General features: G+C 43.9%; 1 protein-coding gene across 1 annotated transcript in view; it reads left to right on the top strand.

Annotated features, from left to right (window-relative positions):
- The window catches only part of dpf1 (double PHD fingers 1), a 39,647-nt gene that overhangs the window by 2,223 nt on the left and 16,551 nt on the right, over positions 1-20,873 (top strand). Inside the window, 7 exon segments of the mRNA XM_073490037.1 lie at positions 9,499-9,528; positions 10,169-10,329; positions 11,750-11,857; positions 12,396-12,523; positions 13,701-13,790; positions 14,832-14,910; positions 15,024-15,155. Of these exon segments, the coding sequence (XP_073346138.1) occupies positions 9,499-9,528; positions 10,169-10,329; positions 11,750-11,857; positions 12,396-12,523; positions 13,701-13,790; positions 14,832-14,910; positions 15,024-15,155 (728 nt within the window).

Below are 20,873 nucleotides of genomic sequence, written 5' to 3'. Positions count from 1 at the left end.
AAACTATTCATGGTGGAGTGTTGAGGATGAGAACACAGCCTGAGGAGAGAAGCTGCTCTGCAGTCTGGTGGTGCGGCAGCAGATACTGCTGTATCTCTTGGCACAGGGCAGCAGGGTGGGTGTTGTCTTTTAGTATCCTTTGGACTCATGGATAGGATTGAGTCCTGCATGGATGCTGTCACACATCTGACTCTCTGAGCAATAACAAAGCATTTATTACACGGGGCTGCAGAAATCAACGTTGCCTTTAACGTCTCACCAACTGTATAAATGCCATCATTATGCAGGACGGTTGTAACTGCGTTCCATTTACTGCAAGTCCTGGTAATTAGCATGTCTACAAACAAACTAGCTTACAAATTAGAGGCCAAACAACGAGCGAGATTTGGTTCAGTTTGGTCCCTAATAGAGTGGCTGAGCGTCCACCAGTTACAATTGTTGCCCATCACCCAGCCGAGACTTGCTGTGTACAATGCAGTGTGATAACCAGTCGATGTGTGTGTGCGTGTGTGTGTGTGTGCGTGTGTGTGTGTGTGGGGAAGTACAGTGGAGGGTTCATTTGTGTGCGATGAATCTACTGGGCATTTCCCTAGCAGCCCTCTCTCTCTCTCTCTCCTCTGGATTAGAGACTAGTTTAATCTCTCTTTCTCTGCTTCTGCTTCTCCTCTCCTCCTCCCATCTCTCTCCCCCCTCTCTCTCTCTTATTTCCTCTCTGTCCTCCCATCACCCCTGCTGCCCCGTCTCCCACGTTCCCTCCCTCCTTCTTCATCACTTTCTCCATCCATCACTCTTTCTCTCGCCATCTCCCTTTTGTTCAGCCATTTCCTCTCTGTCTCGCTCGCCATCTCTCTCTCTCTCTCTCCTTGTTTTTTTTTTTTCCATTTTCCTTCTTTTTCGGCCTCAAACCATCTGAGCCCTCCAAGTCGCTTACCCTCAACCACCCCCCACCCTCCACCCTCCACCCTGGTTCTTTACATTGTGAATCAAGGCATGTCACCACTTTAATATTCAGCTAAAAGTACTGAGGGAAATTCTCTGTGCATTTTTTGTCAGATCCCCTTAAATCTTGTTGGAGAGCTTATTCCGAAGAGTTCCTTTAGAGGGATTTACTGTAGATTTGAACCATCCACTGGCAGAAAGTCCACTCTTCATACCAAATTATACAACCTTTCCCTTTGTGTCACCACAAAGTGCGATGTTGGTTACAAACAAGATATGAAAGTATGACATTTTTGATGCTTCCTGCCTATGAGGTAAATCATTAAAATCCCTAAAAAGTGCAATTAAATTCAATTAACAGCAGGAATGTGACTTTAGGGCAATCATTTTGAAGACACAGGTGTCTGAATTTGTCAGTGGATGTGGCGCATATATTTCAGCAATATTCTTTGTGCTGGTTGGAGGGGGAGATGTAGATAATAGTGTGCTGTGGTATTGGCAGCAGTTGTGGCAGGGCCTATATAATATTATTTCTGCCCTGCCTGACTGAGCCGAGCTAAATGAGTTCCATGTAATAACCGGCTCTGTGTGCAAACAGCCCCACGTGACGGTTCAAACCACAGCCTGAGCATCCATTTCTAGATCTTTCTTTCTCTTTCAATCTCTCCCTTTCATTCCCTCACTCGCTCATTTGTGCGGTATCACCCGTGTAGCTGGAGACGCACACACACGCACACAAAATGGGAAACACACACAGCTGCACTCTCCCGTTCGCTTTCTTGCTCTCAGTTTTCTCTTTATTCGTATGGGAGTAAGCCTGGGGTCTGATGTTTTTTAAGGGTGTTTCTTTTTTCGAGTTATTCCTTTCATCATCCCCTTATTTAGACTTTCTATCTGTTTTACTTTGTCGTCTTTTCTTTTTTCTTTTTGCGAAGACAGGATAGAGAGAGAGACCGAGAGAAAGAGAGAGACATAGATAAAGTATTTTTAGCTCTATGACCTATTTCTCCAGTGCTACCTAACTGACTGTCAGTCAGCTCCACTGCTTTGGGACCTTGCGTGACTTCCAGCCAGGAAATTTTGGAATTTGTAGTTTTTGTTTGGTTGCAACTTGTAGTCCAAAAGCAAAAGGTGTGGTGAGTGAAGGAGAGAATGAATAAACCAAAGAAACCTCTCCTCTCCTCTCCTCTCCTCTCCTCTCCTCAGTGTTATTTCTTCTCTCTTGTCATTCCCCATTTATATTATTCCCAGTGTTTGTGCGTGTCCAGTGGATCCCTATCAGGAGTTGTTGAGGGTGGAGTCAACACAAGCCAATGGCAGCTTCCCTCTGCAGCACTTTAATAAGGATGCAGAATGGGGGTGGGGGGTGTGTGGTGTGGGTACTAAGAAAATACACACACACACCATACACACACACACGTGCACTCACACGAGCACACCCAGATACAGAGGTAGGGAATCCATCGCCATAATAAGAGGCCAAGTGCAGTGGTGATAAATCTCACCTGAAGGAGCTGTTCAGAGGCAGATTGCCTTACCCTGATGTACTGCCCTCAATACCCACTGCAGCTAGCTACGGGCTATATACACCCACACACATAGACCTGGAACGCATGCACACACAAATACAAATAGTCAGCATGCATAAATAGGTATGCACTAATGCGAGTGGCATGGATACGAAGGCAAAAACACACACGAATGAGAAAACATGCACGCATACGTACACAGAGAGGCCCATGATTCACAGTTTTATAGTGCCTCTACGATAACCACACCCAGTGGACAACGAGGGAGACACACACACACACACACACACACATGCACACACACACACACAGGAAATGAAACGCAACTCTTCATTAAAATCACACCTAGCAGGCGACACAAACTTCTGATGGAAATGACATGATCTGTTGCACGGCTCTGCCTCTGTCTACCTTCCTCACTCTGCCTTTCTGTCTGTCAGATCTCTCGTCGTGTTCGAATATGCAAACAGTCAGCTGCAGATACGCACACACACGTATACACACACACACACACACACACACACACACACACACACACACACACACACACATGTACACACATGCAGAGAAGATGCGGTGCTGTGACAGCAATTCGAGGAAACTGACGTTTTCCAGCTGGTAGTGTGGCAGACGTCCGCTCCTTCACATACACTGCCACACGCACAAACTCACACTCACTCGCACACACACACACACTCCTGTCTGTCCATCTGTCTGTCTGTCACTGTCAAACCGAGTGTGCGGCCTCTTTGTCTTTGTGACTGACATGCACTCTGTCGCTACACACACACACACACACACACAAAGGTATGCCTCTACCTGACACAGGAGCAGGACTGCATTAGGGAGTGTGTACTCCTGTGTGTGTGTGTGTTTTAAGGTCTCCCTCTTTATACTGTCAAACTATATTCTCCAGACAGAATCTCTGCTCGCTACTGCAACAGTACGCATGTGTGTTTGTGTGTGTGTGTGTGCAGCCTTCCCCCATATATTTTTGTACTCCAGCGTATATATAGGCCTGTATATATATAGCAAGCTTCAGAAGAACAGGAAAATGTGCTCAGATTGGGAAAAGAGAGAAAAAAGACAAATGATTTTACTGAGAGAATGAGAGAGAGAGATAGAAAGAGAGAGAGGGAGGGAGAAGAAATTGAATCGAGGGTGGTGAGGATGGGGGGAGGTGAAGGGAGGAGGAGGAGGAGGACGGGTGAATTGGTAAGGGTGATATTGCATAGTTTAATCTGTTGAGTTCAGCCATGGCTTGGTTGGGGGGAGGGGAGGAACAGTACAGTAGTAGGCCGCCTGATATTAGTTCTCCACCGCGCGCATGCACAGACACACACGCACACAAAGCTCTGTAGGCCGGACAACTGCACTGTGTGTGTGTGTGTGTGTGTGTGTGTGTGTGTGTGTTGTGTGTATATATGTCTGTGTCTCTGTGAGTAACTGCACAGATGGACAATGGTGGAAGAGACAGGTGTGTGGACCAGGTGTACAGGCTTGAGTCTGTAGGCACAAGTGTTTTTACAGGCTTAAAGCTAACCCATACACACACATACACACAGAGCCAACAGCCACAGTCTCAGCAGCCTTTGATAACAAACCTAAAGTGCAAATCACTCCCATGCAATCTGCCCTCAGCCCTCATGAAGCCATTTACATGTGGACTACTTCATTTCCTTCCAGTTTAATTACCTCATTTCACCCAGTTGGAAACCACCATTGAAATGAAATCCTTTGTTGGCGACGACGTTTTTTTGTAATTGTGGACTCACTTTTATGATTTGCTCATATTTCTCATTGGCTTTTCCAATGATGTGATTTCACCTCTAGGGGGAGCCCTCTGTTTCTCTATCGGTTGGGGAACCAGCTAATTAGTGTGGTTAATTGCAGCGTAACCAGAAAATGCTGCCGGCAGTGTGTGTGTGTGTATGTGTGTGTTTTTTCTCAGTGTGGACACTGGACTGAGACTCAGTATGTGCTGAAGTGGACTGCTTCTGCTAGATGGGACTTGAGGGATCACCCAGAGATTCAGACAATAGCATACCCAGGGTGGGCCTGGTGGGGTGGCTGTGCTTTTTAGGATGGCTGTATGTCTACTGCCTGGCAGGAGAGTGAGTGTGTATATGTGTGCATGCTCCCAGTGTTACCAGTTTCTTCAGTGTTTTCATGGAGGCCTCTCCCTCCCTGCTGTTTGCTTAGTGCAGGCTGAGGCAGACAGCGCAATGTGGGCTTCAGATTCATACACACACACCTACACTACATGCTCCAGGCATTCTACTTCCCTTTCTTTATCCAGTCTTAATTTGGTGTATCTATATCTGTGGTTACAGGTGCATAATATTATCTACATTATGTGTGCATGCATGTGTTTCTTTGTTATATTTCTGTGTATGCATGCTTATTACTGTATGTCCTACTTAAAGTTCACGTGCATGTATATGGTTGCATATTCTCTTAGTGAGTGTAGTCGGTCTATATTTATGCATGCATGCGTCCTCTGTGTTGTTTTCGTGCCCTTGCACAGTGCAGGCCTGTGTGATTGTCATTTCCGTCATGTCTGCCTGGACATTTTTGGTAGTCAGCTCCGGTTTGTTGGAGAGCTGGCACTGTGCCAGCTAATTCCTAAAGCTGCTAGTATTTCTCTCTGCGCTTGTGAGTCTGTGTGCATCCATAAGCGTAAAATATAGCCTTGCTGGAATTAACCTGAAATAGAAAAAAAAATCTTGTATATTACAAAAATGGGAATGATTGGAGAATTAGTTTTCATGCTGAGTGAGGCGTGTACACCCGGCGCTTGTGTATGTGTTGGTGCAGAATCAGGTTTCGTCTTTTCTTCATCGGCTGTGTGGTTTGATGATGGGCAGTTTGGTTACTCTGTGCTTCTCCCTGTGGTCTGTGTTTTCAGCAACTGCTCGGTTGATTGGACCACAGTGGCCACAGGCCAGAGGGAGAGTTCCTCCTCTGCTTGGAGGAAAATCCTCTGTGTTAACTGAGCCTTTCCTTCTTGGCTGTGATAAAGAAATATTTTTTGGGAAATACCCTTGTTGTCTTTGTGGCTGAGAGTTAGATAAGAAGAGTGATACCACTCTGATATCAGTAAATATGAAGTTATAGCCAGGAGACCTTCAGCTTTGTTCAGCTTAGTGAAAATATAAGAAGTAAGGGGAAACATCGAGGCCTAGCTATGTACAATTCTTTGTACAGATTAAACAAATAAATATGAAATGTTAATTAGTGGTAGGTATATTATTACCTCTCCAGCTGATATCTTGGGCTCGACTTCCGACATGTCCTGTCATTTAACCAGAAGCTGTGTTTACCATGGTAACAGGGCACTAATCCTCTTTCTTACTGTGATTGATCATTCATTCATGAACATCTAGGTTAGGGACTTTATTGTGTAAATACTACTAACACTATTATTTTTGCTTAGCCTACCTAGCTAACATTTCTAACGCCTTGAAAGTGCCGCCGGTGTGTCAGTTATTATGATACTCTGTTAATTCGCTGAGCCCTGGCAATATCAGCCATAATCGTTTGTCTAGGGGCCTCTCCAGGAAACTTGAGGATAGACAACTGGGCTAACTGTTTCCTCTCATTTTGAGTCTTTATGCTATGCTAAACCAACAGCTAACAGTCTCCTGCTAACCATAGCTGTGTATTTAGCGTAGAGACATCAAAGTGGTGTCAACCTTCTCGGCAAGAAGCAAATATGCTTATTTCCCGCTATGTTGAACTATTCCTTTAAGTCTGTGCTATGCTGTCAAATGTTGGTCAAAATTTTACCAGCATGTAGCTAACGCTTTATCTCCAGGCATACATTTTGCCAGGATATGTAGCTTGATGCACTCAGCACCGACCGAGTAAAAATAAACCCCATTTAACAGTTTTTGTTTTACTATGAGTTTTTTAAAGCACTGTGCTCTATGTTCCACTGGCAGGTCCGTGACGTAGTAACAAGCTACTGAATTAAGAAGAGGTTGGTTTCTCTGCAATTCAGGTTTACTATTCTACTTCTGGCCAGCACAATGAGAGATAACATTTGAGGGAATGTTTGCTGATGGCGCTTTTTACTCCGTTGCCACCCCCTCGATGTGATTTTTGAATCCAATCTAAGAGCTGAAGATTATTATTTTACAAATTGATGTTGAGAGTCTGATTTTCTCTGATAGCTAGTTGCTGCTGAATTAGGGGTTTCATATTTTAGAGAAATTTGTCTGCAGCTCTGTTTTAAACAACAGACAGCCTTGAGGTGTTATCAGCGAGCCACGTCTTTTCTCAGGTCAACCTGCTCTGTTACTGCAGTGTTTCTTCTCTCTTTGTGCACCTTCTCCGTCTCACTTTTTGTCCTTTTTTCTCCTCATCCCCTTCCCTTGCTGTCTTGTATTTCCGCCTCTCCCTCTGTGGATGCCACTGTCTTCCTTCTCCTCTTCGCTCGTCTGCCCACCTCATTCTTCCTTCTCCTTTTTCTTCAAGTGTCGTCGCCCAACTTTCTCTTTGCGTATCTCCCCCTCAACTGCCGATTCGAGTGCCTCAGCTCTTCTCCCTGTACGAGCCTCCAAACCGGCACACAGTCATGCGGCTCTCCTATCACAACATAATGAGATTGGGAGCACCCAAATTGAAAGAAGCCATTTTCTACAGCTGTCAACTTATTATCGAGGGGGGACCGACTTATTCCAGTACCTTTAAAGGCAGCTGAGGAGAGAAGGATGGAGGTGATGGAGGGATGGAAGGGAGTGGGTTTGAAGTGAGAGGGGTGCTGAGGGAGGAGATGGAGAGAGAGCTCAGGGGTGAGCTGTTTTACATTTTGAATGTTTTCTTTTTTTTCTCCACTGAGTCTATTTCTCTCTGGTATTCCAGTTCGGTCACTAGTGTGGCCTTGAAGTCTAAGTCTTTTATTCACCATGTTCCTCTTAAAATTTTAAAAAGCAGCACGTAAGGCTTTCTGCACCTCTGTTTTTCTTGAATGTATGTGAGTGTTTGAGCAGCTCTCGGATTGTGTGAGTGTTTATCCTCCCTCTTCATGACTATTTATATGCAAACAGTAGGTATACTTGTGTCTGAGGAGGATGGCTGTCTTTGTGCTTCAGCCAGCTAGCTGCAGGTACAAACTCTAATTCAAAATTCAAGCATTTAAGTGTCGCTTTTATCCGCCAGAACTCAGGTGAGTGGTATCTGACTGGCTGTGTGGATGTAACCTGCTATCCTTTGGACAGGCCTGTATCCCGCGCCATTCGTCTTTTTTAAGGAGGATCACTGGCACAGAACTACAGCAAAGTGAAACCAAGCGAGGAAAAATTTCTGGTGGTGCACACCTCCAGCGAGGCCATAAAATACTCGAATGGTCACAGCCGATAGTGGGCGCTGAGCTGTACAGAAACATGTTCTCTTTAAGCAGCTCATTCCCAACGAAGTGTTAGCGGACACGAGCACGCCATGCCCCACTTATTGACGCCCCAATCACATCCTTTAAATGTCACACGTCCAGCGGTGGCCTGCGAGGATGCAGAACTGGTTTAGGAGGTTTTGAAGATGCCACGCTCAAGCTGTCAGACCTCACCAGCGTCTGCAGGGCCTGATGGTAGAGTTGAATTTGTCCTTATTTTCCAACCAGGACAGTTGATTCTACTCGACATTTTCACAAGAGCCCTCTCAAATCAGCTTCAGTCCATTTTAAGGGCTTTAATCTGTAAATATTCGTTTTGTTTGAGTGTCTTGTCAAAAAGTCACTTCTTTTCAAAACTAATTTTTGCTTCTATTGAAAGATGATCATCAGTTCTGTTTGTACCTTCACAGTGTGTTGTAGTGTGTTGTTGCAGCAGTTTTAAATAATTACCTCCGCCAAGGAGGTTTTCAGTCCTGTGAAGTTTATTTGCTTTCTGTGTGTTAATTAGAAGATATCTTAAAACTAATTTAGCAGATTTCAGTTAAATATGGCAGAAATTTTGGCATTTGGCCAAGAAAGAAATGATTAGATATTGGTGCAGCGCTAATGGGGGATTCATGTCGACTCTTTTTCTCCTGGATTAGTTTGGATCAAGACAAATCCTTCAGTTTGCAGGTGTCCTAATCCATACTCCATATTTGTTTCAACCAAAAGGCCCTAAAAAGTTGTTATTGTCATTGTTTGCCAGATTATTTTAGTTGTAGCCTGTTTAAAACTCTTGCAGGACTTTTAGTTTTAATAACTCAATTGTCAGATGCATTCAGGCTTGTCGCCTTCATCAGGGGGCAGTCGTAGCCTATTTAAAGGGGAACCCCTATAATAATGTGTTGGGACTGAATACGTTAAAAAAAGCTATATGATTCTTGTGTTGCATTATGGGTAATGTAGGCAGGCAGGTTTTGACAAAGAAGAAGAATGTGTGGAATAAAAACACAATATCTGTAGTTCTAATGCATCGATTTTGATCCTTTTTAGAAACTGCCCATTGTGACAATGTGATAGGAGTGCAATGCTTTTAACATACACTACCATAATCAATAAACACATTGAACAATTTTGCAACCAAATTCTGAGTCCACATACTCCGAGCGTTCCTGCAAAACGAATCAATCTATTAATCACTAACACCTTTTAGTGGCTGCACAGAGCGAATCCAACAATTCTTTATCAGCAGCTGCACTGCACTGTTATTGTGAGGCTGCTGTTGGCCCAGCGCTGTAGCTCTGAGTGTGTGTACGTGCACGTAGCTGTAGTTTTGTGTGTCCTGTATCTACCGTCTGTATAGCAGAGTGACCTTGATGTCTGCACTCAGCAGGAGGACACTAGAGAGGAGTGATTAACAGGAGAGAGACAAAGAGACGGGAGAGGAGTGCGAAGAAATATGAAAATTAACAAAAAAAGAGGAAGGGCAGCAGAGTGTGAAAGTTAAGCGTGCAACAAGAACAAAAAAAAAGAGCGAAAGAGTGACGGAAAGATGTTGGAAAGGAATGAAAAGTGGAGAGGGGGAAAGTAGGGTGGAGTGGAGTGACTCACCACACATCACTTGTTTTTTTCTTCTTCTTCTTCTTCCCCCTACAGGCAATCTGGAGGTGCAGTCATCAAGAACAGGTAAGAGGGAGGATGGGAGATGGGTGAGAGGAGGGGGGTGAAAGGAGGGAGGAACAAAGAGAAGAATATTGCACTGAATGGTAATCAAACTCACACTTGTACAGGTGAGAAGATAGAGTGCATAGATTGTCGTCACAGTGGAAAATGTGTTACTGTGCTGCATGTGTGTGTGTGTGTGTGTGTGTGTGTGTGAGCAGTGCGTAGTTGCCAGCTCATCTGCTGTGACCCAGGTTAATAGGACTGTGCATCTCCACGGCTCGCCTACACACACACACACACACACACACACACACAGACACGCACGCACACACACTCAAACACACACACCGTAACCGGCCATGACTGTCCACTCACTGCCCCTTTTGACCTACACACATGCACATACCTTCAGAGATGTGCGCAGCTTGAAGCTTGCAGACACACACACACACACACACATTTGCCCTACACCTGTCCATGAAAGTCCACTTTAACACACAGAAACACACGTAAACACACGCACACACATGCTGAGCTGCTGGCATCCTGTTGCCCTGCTAATGTTGGATTCCCCTCCTTGTCCTCCACCTTTGACCCCCACACATCCTCACTCTATCTCCTCTCCCTCCTCCTCCTCCTCCTCCCCTCTCTCCTCTCCCAGTCTTGGTGAGGAGTTCTATAAGGAGGCCATCGAACACTGTCGCAGCTACAATGCCCGCCTGTGCGCCGAGCGCTCCATGCGTCTCCCCTTCCTGGACTCCCAGACCGGCGTGGCCCAGAGCAACTGCTACATCTGGATGGAGAAGAATCACCGTGGACCAGGTGTGTGTCTGTGTGTGTGTGTGTGTGTGTGTGTGTGTGTGTGTTTGATTGATACCTGTGCAGAGTAAAGTGGAGAGTGGCTGGCTGAAGCTTGAGGAGCACTCCAGAGCCCTCCTCTTTGTTGGTGTGTGCGTTGTGTTTACCAGCTGTTATGCTACACAAATGATTCTCTCCAGTTGTTTGTCCCGCGGCTTCCTTCCTTCCTCAGCTCTGCTTGTTTCTGTCTCTCTTTCCTTCCTCTCTCCTCTCCCTCATTTCCAGGCCTCCTACCTTTCACACCTCAACTTTTTTCCCCCTACTTTCCCCAAAGGGTGTTTCCTCATCGCTTTCTCTTTCTCTGTAACATCAGTGTATTTTGGCAGCGAATCAGACACCCCTGTAGGCAATGATACGCCGCTGGCACAAACTATTCCAGAGAGAGTGCACTTGTGTGTGTGTGTGTGTTAACGATTTGAGTTTGTAGGCTTTGCCTGGTGTCTGCCAGTGCAGTTCTTTTGTTTGTTATTTCGCAAGTTTTAAGTTTTAACTTGAATTTCATGGAATAACGTTGAATTAAATCAAAAGCTGAATTGATTTCGCACCAGTTTAAGATTCAAGGTTTATTCCTGTTTGGTTAACTTCAGTGGGTTTTTTTTAATGGCTAATTATTCATCAGTGACAACAATCCCATAAATCTTTCCAAACCAACAGAAAGTAGTTTATATTTAAAAACTGTATAAATTATGACACATTTTTACCATTAGACCACAGCTACTTATATTTTTAGCCATGCTACATTTTTGCACAGGTGGGAGGATGAATTATATCTTTTACTATTGTGCCATCTACAGTATAGGTTGGCATTTGTGGCTCATAATGTCTCGACAACTGTTGAATGAATTGCCATTAAATTCAGTTCTGATAATCACACCCCCCTCAGGATAATATGGAATAACTTTCATGCTCTGCTGTACTTTGTATTCAGTGCTAATTAGCAAATTAGCATTCTAACACATTGAACTAAGATGTGTTAGCATATAGGTAGAAGCACTGCTGTGCCTAATACAGTGGAGCTGTGGACTCTTTAATAATGCAAAACACCAAAATTAGTCAAACAAAATTAAGAAAATGAAGGCAAACTTAATGCTAATATTCTAGCATGTAAGACTCATTTATCCAACCATCCATTTTTGTTCAAGATTCAAGATCCAAGATATAAGATTAAGAAGTTTAATGGTCATCATTCAACATGAGATTGTATAATGAAGTGTCAGTTGTGGTCCCTAAGCTACAGACAAAACAACAAAAACTCTATAAACTTATTAATAAATGATTATCAAGTCAAAAAAATAAACTATTCCTGGTGGTGTGTGGAAGATGTCTTCATCTAGCCATGCACTAGTGAATGTATGAATCATGGTAGTGTTCCTCTGTGTTTCAGGTCACGCTCCAGGTCAGTTGTACACATATCCTGCTCGTTGCTGGCGCAAGAAAAGACGGCTAAACATCCTGGAGGACCCGCGGCTCGTACCGATCGAGTTCAAGATTGGTAATTAAGGAGTAATTTTAATAACTGACAGAAAAATGACAGAATGGCAAAATCGGTGCATCAATGGGGTGCAAATTGCTAATTGTAAATTGATGCTGACCATTAACTTTGAGCCCCTTAACGCACCATTTTAATTCCCCTTATGTAGCCCTAAGGTTGGAAAAATCTAGAAAGTGCCATTAAGTGTTAAATAACTTTAACACTTAATGGCCCATGGCTGTTCATGGCTCTGTGTCATCACTGAGCTTTGTGTTTGTATCATAATTAAAAAGAGAGATACTCCCCAGCAGGTGGGTTATATGACGAGAAATTGTCTGTAAATAAAATGTGGACACCACAAGCAACACACAATCATGTGATATTTTGGACAACTTTCAGATGATCACTTCAGCGCGTGTACACCGCAGAAGATGAAGTGCTTGTGCCATCACGAACCAGCCAAATTTTGTTTCCTCGGGGCACTGTCAGCTCAACTGAGCATGTCAGCATGACTGTGAGATCTCTGCTGTTTTCTGATTGTAATTGTCTCATTCTCCAGACTACGAAGCTTCTCTAAAGAAGGAGGGGGGCATCCCAGACGGTCCTGTGCTGGAGTCGCTGCTCGCGGGGGAAACCCTGGACAAGAAGGTAGAAACCAAGGAAGAAGAGCCAATGAGCGAGTGTCAGGTGAGACTCTCTTTCTTCCCTCTCTCATTTTTTTCTCTCTCTCTCTCTTCGGTACTTCGCCGTTCTTTGCCTTGTTCTTGTTGTTCTCGTCCTATGTCAGGTTGTCTATCTCTTTTTATCTATCTGTATTACCCTCTGTGTTTGTGTTTCTTTGTCTGTCTCTGCCTTTGTCTCTCTCGGAGTGTGTGTTTTGGCAGTGACACGGGCTCCCGCGGCTCCCGCGGCTCTGACAACTCCCTCCTGGCACCGAGTGTGTGCGTGCTTGTGATTGTGTGTGATTGCACTGCAGCCAGTCGTGGCGTTTAACAGGGATTCCACTCACGTGTTTTACAGATCAACCTTGCTAATAACTATCTGAAGGACATTTGAGGGAAGCCGATCCTCTGTACAGCAAGTTTCACTCAGTAACTTCTGAGCAAAAACTTAATGCCCATCTGGCTGTAGTATTTCACCAGCTAGGGGCAGCAGCTCTTGAATTCAGATGGACAGCTAATCAATCTGCAGTTGAGTGGATGGCCCTCACAGTGGCCCCCCGAGGGCTTGAGTAAGTTTAGGGCCTCTAATCCAGGGCTTCCCCTGACACCAGCCCAGCTCGAGGCTCACCCAGGCAGGCGTCACTTCAACACTCTGCCCCATCATGGCTCCATGTGCACACTTTACTCTTCCCTTACTGGTATCACTTTCTGCTATTGACAAAAAATGCTAAAGGCCTCTTGTCTTATAGGGGCAGTCCACTGATTTTACACACAACGTTCAGTTTTCAGTATCTGATCTATAACTCCTGCCCGATCACTACTGTGCACGTGCAACAAAGATGAGAAGTAAGCGTGACTAAAAGTCAGGATATCTTGGCCTCTGTTTGATTCTTTTTATTTAATGCACCTCTTGTGAGTCCCTTTACTTATAGCAGCGCAGTACTAAATTGTGATGTGTGCCTCTTTAATTAAGGAGGTCGTAAATCGAATTGCTTGTTCCAATGAAATGGTAACACATTTGGCTATATTTAGAGTTAATGGTTCTGCTCTTAAGGTTGCTTCCTGCACTGGGATTAAGCAAACAGTTGACCACGCATTGGTCCATGCAGAACAGGATGAAAGCAAGGAAAGTAAAAAAGGAAAACCAACCAATTTGTCTAACAGTCCATCTGTCTCTCTCGCGCTCTGTATCTCATCCATAGAAGCTGCTGGTCGGGGATTTCCCTCATGAGCTGGAGGTGGATGAGATGGAGGAAGACGTCCCGAAGCGCAAGAACCGTACCAAAGCACGGGTAAGACATCAGTGACATTTCATAATTCATCTCTTTTGTTTTTTTTCCTTGGTTAGTTTATACTGAACTAACAAGCCATGAAAGGAGCTGTTAGGCTGTCAGTGTGAAAGAGTGAAGCGAGGGAAGCCAAAGTCTGCAAACTGCAGTCAAACTGAATGTGTTGACGGACTGTTGGAACGTGAACATGTTGAGGGGTGTTGCGGCTGGTGTGATCCCATCGCAAGATGTTATCTAGTACATTATAAAATAAGAGAAGCCATAAGTTATTCTGATATACAAGACTTAGAGGGAATATGCTACATTTGTGCAGCCCATATCAGTGCAGTGTAAGAGTCCTGTGTTTCTGAAGTCAAATGAATTTTGCATCTAGAGAAATATCTTTTTTTTCCTAATGCATGGTCTGAGGATATGATAGGTGACGATGTTCTGTGTTCCAAAAAGTGAGTTAAATTTCTACAGCAGGAATTATTTTGTGTTTTCCTGAGTCTATAGTGAAACGCCATCTGACAAACCAACAACTATCATGGGGAATAAATGCAAATGGATCCAGAGATTTCAATCATACCTTTTTTTTTTTTCTTTTTTTTACAACTTTGATTAGATCAGACAGGTTTTTTTCCTCCCCTCTTTTTGGGCATCCTATGGGAAGATAATCAAGTGTTAACAATGTATTCTGAAAGTCGGCACACACACATACACATGCTCACACACAGACACCAGGGTTGCTAATTGGAGCTGTTGCTCCCCTGCTAGGTGTCATCAGCCCCCTCCTGCTGGAAGTGGAGCTTTACACTGAGAGCAGATGATTAGAATGCAAACGTGTGTGCTTGTGTGTGTGTGTGTGTGTGTAGTGAGTGAGGATTATGCTGTTACGCTCTTTTTATTGTGTGGGGAAGTTTAAACTTTTTGTGTCTGGCTTACAATATGTACATGATTTCACACAAGTGTGTGTGTGTGTGTGTGTGTGTGTGTGCGCGCGTGTACCTATGTGTGTGTGTGTATGTGTGTGCGTGTGTGTGTGTGCGTCTGTTGTCTCGGCAGGCCTACGGTGTCGGGGGCATGAGGAAGAGACAAGAGCCGCCTGCCATTGAAGACAGAGACAAGCCTTACGTCTGTGACAGTGAGCAATGCAACTTTATGTCTTTATTGCTGTTTCCCCTTAGTCTTTGAGTCTCAGCTTACACACCAATTTTCTACACTGTGTGTGTGTGTGTGTATGTGTGTGTGTTACAGTCTGTGGAAAGCGCTATAAGAACCGCCCAGGGCTGAGTTACCACTATACTCACACACACCTGGCAGATGAGGAGGGGGAAGAAGACTCTGAGCGACACACACTACCCTTCCAGCGCAAGAACAACCACAAGCGTGAGTCTGCTGTCTGAATGTTAATCGTACCCGTACCGGTCCAGCTGTCCATCACCATCCATTATTTACTTCATCCTGGGTCCTCAGCCACAGAACAATAGTCAAAACTATAGTTTAAGTTTTGCAGTTTCAGGGTCATTTCAACAATCCTTAACAATCAGAATATTATCAAGAACTATTGATTGTCCTGGACTTCCTCCTGCAGCATTATAGACAGTTACAGTGCTGACTGAGCCAAATCCAAAGTCTGCTCTTGTGTGGGTGAAGGATAAGTTTCTCCCAATGGAGAACTGGGGTTAGCTGATTTCTCCAGCTCTCACTGATTCCCCTTTCAGACTGATGCAGTGACGCAGGTTAGAACTGCGACTGTGGTCGATCAAAGTGGGCCATCAAGAATCATCCAAATCGGCTTCTTGATCCAACTCTTGACCAGGGTTAAACCAGGGTGGGATGTTGGCTTTGGTGATCCAAAAAGTCTAAAAAAGAGTGAGAGAAAGTGGAGAAAATGGAGAAAATGTTTTCAGGTAATGACATCATAAATAACAACAAGTTTAATGTTGTTAAAGTTTACAACATTACATTACACAAATAGGACCCTCCCACACCGCCACACAACCCTGCGACTAATCGATGCAATGCCTGAATTGGTCTGAATGAGGCCTAAAAGTGGCTACACTTTTTCTTGTTGTTACCCAGTCATAGCAGAATATGTGACTCCAAGTCTATTGAAGGTTACATATGACACCACAATATTTACATGGTTGCCCCAAGGCTAAGTTAGCCCAAGGGTAATTTTACCTTTTTCTACAACGGAGCATTTAACCTTCCACTGTGTGGGCTGCTATAGCCCAGGGCTAAAGTCACTGTCAGACCTCATGTATTAAAGGTCAGACAGACCTGTAGCTGCCAATAAGCACAGGTAATCGTATAGTAAAGAAATAGAAATAGAAATATTTGAATAAAATGAAAAAGAAAAAGATAGACCCATAAATAAATCTATCTGTCATCACCTCTCTGAGTTAATGTAGCACTTCAGACAGTTTCAACAGCTGTGGCACAGATACATCAGCTCTTTAATCAACACTCATCAGCTCTAAATAGCTGTCAGTGAACAAACACCAGTCATACACTCCGGGAAATTTTCCAGCGTACTCTACATTTATTTTTCTACTTCTGCTGTATGTACCTTTCAATTTACAGCACACAGTACGGCTGCAGCCATCAACAGCTTAATGAGTATCCATTAATGTGCTGGTCCAGCATATCATGAGCTAGTAATGAAGACCCATGGTATTGCTTGCTAATGCCTCCAGCATTTCTTGCCAGACAGTCTAGGTATGTATGTAGATGAGGGGAAACAGGAGCATAGATGTTTCTGTACAAACATGGTTCTGTGAAAGGTGAGGCTGGTTGGTTGGTCAGTCCACCATTTTGGTCCAGAGTGAAATATGTCAACAAATATTGGATGGATTGGCATGAAATTTTGTACAAGCATTCACGTTTCACTCAGGTTCAATTGCAGTCACTTTGGTGATCCCTTGAGTTTTCCTCTAGCACCATCATCAAATCAAAATTGCAGTTTGTCCAGCGCTTTAGTTTATCACCAAATACCTATTAAACTAATGTGATTTCCATCTGCTTCAGCTCTGCTTTATGTTAAGTGCTAATTAGCAAAAGTTTTAGTGCGTCCTACATGAAGCAAGGCAGAAATAAAAGTGTGGAGGTTGAGGTGTAGTATGTTGGATTTTCATGTAGGAGACAGACGTGCAGTTTGTATTTGCCCTTTTTTTATTATCTGTAACCACATCCTTCCCTAACCTTTTCCCTGTTTTAACACTAAGCACACTTTGACCATAGTTTATTTGAGAGTTTGAAAAACATTTGCATTGGACGTATTGTCATTAAAGCTGTTGTGAGCATTTTCAGCACTTTAGCTGACTTCCTGTACGTTTTGTAGTTATCAATCACCTCCCTCCTCTCTATGTCACCAAAAAGACGGAGAGCAGTTATTGCCAGAAATAGCAGTAAACTGGAGGATCCTGCAGACAAGACCGCCTCTTTATGGAGTTCTCTGTCCTGATTGGATAAAGTGGGCAGGGATACCAGATATATTTTTCTCATTTACTGCATGACCAGGAGGAAGAGAGACATGGGTTACTGACCAAACACTCTATAATAGTGATTACTGTTGGATTATAGAGCTATTTAAAGAGGTCATATTATGCTAATTTTCAGGTTCATACTTTTATTTGGGGGTCCTAGTAGAATAGGTTTCACACTGTGTCTTGAACGCTCTATTTTAGCTACAGAGTGAGGCATCTCACCTCTGTTCAGTCTTTGGTGAGAGTTGCAGATGCGCATTACTTAATGGGCAGGATGTAGCCAATCAGAAGCAGAGTAGGGCGGGTCATGCCGAGCAAGGTAGCGTGATCTAAAATAACGCTGCTACAGCAGTAGCAACTGTATGTCTGCTGACTGACTGAAGTGTATATTTTTATAATAAATATATATAAATATATATTTATATAACGCCTGTTACACAGTGACACACGTACGTTACTGAAGTAAAGGCTCGACTCCAAATCAGATGTTTTCAGGCAGTGCAGGAGCAGTGTTTTCTGTGGGAGAGAGTAACTCCCTTTGGCGTGGACTTTGGGCTGTTTCACTTTGCAGACCTTTTAAATGCACAAAAATGCTGCATAACCCAATAAAATTTACATTTATTTTAATAACAATATTTCACTTACAGCAGCTTTAAATGTAATACAGGATTTTGCAGAATCATCCAATATCAACAATTTATAGCGAAGAGGTTTGAAAGCCCCACAAGGTGCATGAAGAGTGCCATCGCCTTATGAAGGAAGAGTACAATCTGCAAAGTTACCATTTTATAGACGATGAGCATTTAATAAGTTTTTGTCCTCCGTTCATGATGCCTCCATTCACTCCATTCGGGTGCTCCATATTCTTGGCACTACATGGAACAAGTTAATAGAATGTGGCCACTTTAAATGTTATTACTTACAACTGTGTTTGACAAGTTATGATGCCCATCATGAAGTATGTCTCACGTACATCTGGCTCAGGGACATTTACTCACACTGAATATCAGTGTGGGTTTTACCTCACACCACATCATTCCCTGTGGGACTTCTGGCTTATATTTAATAAGACAACCTGCAGAAAGCACAGTACGTATGAGAGTTATTGCGTTTTGGCAGACTTCCTGAAGCTGTAAAGGGGCCTGGTGCACAACCTAGAGGGATCCAGGTTTGTACGGGCATTTAAACAGCAGAGTGCGATTGTCCAAAGATCACTTGTGCTGTAAAAAGAATTGAATTGTAGCATAGAGTATGTATAACAGCACTGTTGGTTGTATGCAGCGCAAGGCTGCAACTGTTCTGCTAAATGTATCCAGGAGAACCATATGAGAGCAACAAATGCTAGTGAACACCAAGTGAAGTAAATATTCAGTTTTCTATGTACACAGGTCTCGAATCCAACATCAAACATCCCCACCTCTTAGCTGTAGCATCCTCACTAACAAAACTACTCGCCGTCTTTGTTTCTTTGTGGTCATTTCTTTTCTTCCCCGGTGCTACTTTTTTTATCAGTGTGTGGTTCAGTGTTGCCTTCTGTCTTTGTGTTTTGTTTGTTTCTGAACACTTCTTTTAAGGACAATAGTATGCATTTATCCTGCGGGGGATTGTGTTTTGGTCACTAATCGTCAGCAAAATGGGTACAGTTGTTCACACTCAAAAACAACAAAAGAAATAGCTGTGGACATGTGAAAAAAGAAGCACAGACGATTTATCCACTGTCTTTGTTCCTCTCGGTCTTAAAACAAGCAATTTGCTCAGAATAGAACGCAGACAAACACACAAAAACACACATATCCACATTATCTGTGTATGCTGCACTGCAACAATGTCCACACTGAAACTATGCTGCCTCTCAGTTAATTGGCAGTGTGTGTTTTTAAATTGGCCTGTCTGACAGAACAGACTGGACCAGTATGTGTGTGTGTGTGTGCATGTTTGTGTGTGTGTGTGTGTGTGTGTGGCCATGTTGCAGTCTTAGGTCTCTCCAGTGGAGGAGAGCAAGAGAGACAGCATTTGAATCGTTTAATATCCCCCATCCCTCCCTCCCAAACAGTCAGTAATCACACACACACACACACACACACACACACACACACACACACACACACAGTGCACAGCCTCAGAAAATGCAATCTTCTCTGCTGAAATGAAAAAGGAAGCTTAGCCTTTTGGGTTGGTGTGTGTGTGCGTGTGTGTGTGTGTGTGTGTGTGTGTGTGTGTGTGTGTGTGTGTGTGTGTGTGTGTGTGTGTGTGTGTGTGTCCACATGCACAAGTGCACATGCATTTGCAAGGCTCTCTGAGTGTGTTCATATGTGTGAGTGTGCATGCGTTAGTGTGTGTGTGTGCGCCATTATAGCTTTGCCCAATTTGCTGAGCATCATGAAGGAGACCCTCCACCCTCCACCCCTTCGGTATATTGCCACATATGTAATAATATTAATATGGCTCCGGCGAATGAGAGCAACCCTGCATGCATAATTCACACTATACAAAAAGCTGTCTAGACGCTATGGTATGTATGCTACACGCAATACACAAGTGTGAGCTGAAACTTATCACCCAAACTATGAAACTGTCTTTTCCGAACCTTATCCAGCTCCATCCTCTCTCCCTGTTTTTCCATCAGTGTGATAAATGAGAGATTATTCCACCGAGAGATGAGCTTTTCCTTCCCTCTCTTTCTCTCCGTCCATCTCTCACCACTTTCCTCTTCTCCTTTTGCTCTGCATCCTCACTTAACCCTCCTCTCCCATCCCTCTCTGCCTCTCATTCCCCATTCTCTTCTCTCTTGTTATGCTTCATCCATCATCCAGCTTTGGGTTTCCTTTTAATTTATTTCTTTGTTTTGTGTCTACGCTCCCCCAGATCATCACCACCAGAATCAACTACCACTACTACACCTCCTCATATATCTGGATCCCAGCTGATATACTATTTACTCAAAATGAGCAGTGCCATTAAAATTCATGACTGCGCCACACACTATGTGCTTTCCTTTTTTTACTCTTCCTCTACTTCTTTCCTCCAAACAGAAGGTTGGAGGTAGTGAAGGAAGGAGGGAAGGAGGGCGGGAGGAAGGGAGAGTTGCATATGGGGTGGGGAGGGGGCTCTATTGGCATTGATGTGATGGTGGTAGTGGTGGGGGACGAAGAAGAAGAAGAAGTGGAGGAGGAGGAGGCTAAGGAGAAGTAGATGAATAAGGGGGGATGTTTACTTTAGAGGTCGGCCCTGCAGTGTCCACCTGAAAATTGGTTTTGTGGGCATGGAGAGTGAGAGGGAGAGAAGGAGGTAAATGAGAAGGAGAGAGCGAAATAGTGAAATAGCAGGAATAAGATAAATAGATTGCTAGAAGGACACAAACTGAGAGGAACTGCAACTGTGAATGAATGAGAGAAATAAGAGAAAGACAGAGGGAGAGGCAGAGGGGAGGGAGATGGAGAGGGAGGAGGGGGGGGGAGGATAGTTGTCATTAAATCCCCCCTCTCAAATCAGAGCTGAGATTCAGAGGCCACTTTATCTGGACGGACAGACGGTCCAACGGTGTGGAGCAGCAGGGACGCTCCGAGTGTGTGTGTGCCTGCATGCGTGTGTTTAAAAATGCGGGCAACACACACGC

Source organism: Pagrus major, chromosome 2, assembly GCF_040436345.1.
Source record: "Pagrus major chromosome 2, Pma_NU_1.0".
Lineage (NCBI taxonomy): Eukaryota > Metazoa > Chordata > Actinopteri > Spariformes > Sparidae > Pagrus > Pagrus major.
The sequence above is the reverse complement of the archived record's forward strand: the minus strand, read 5'-3'. Positions and strand labels throughout refer to the sequence as shown.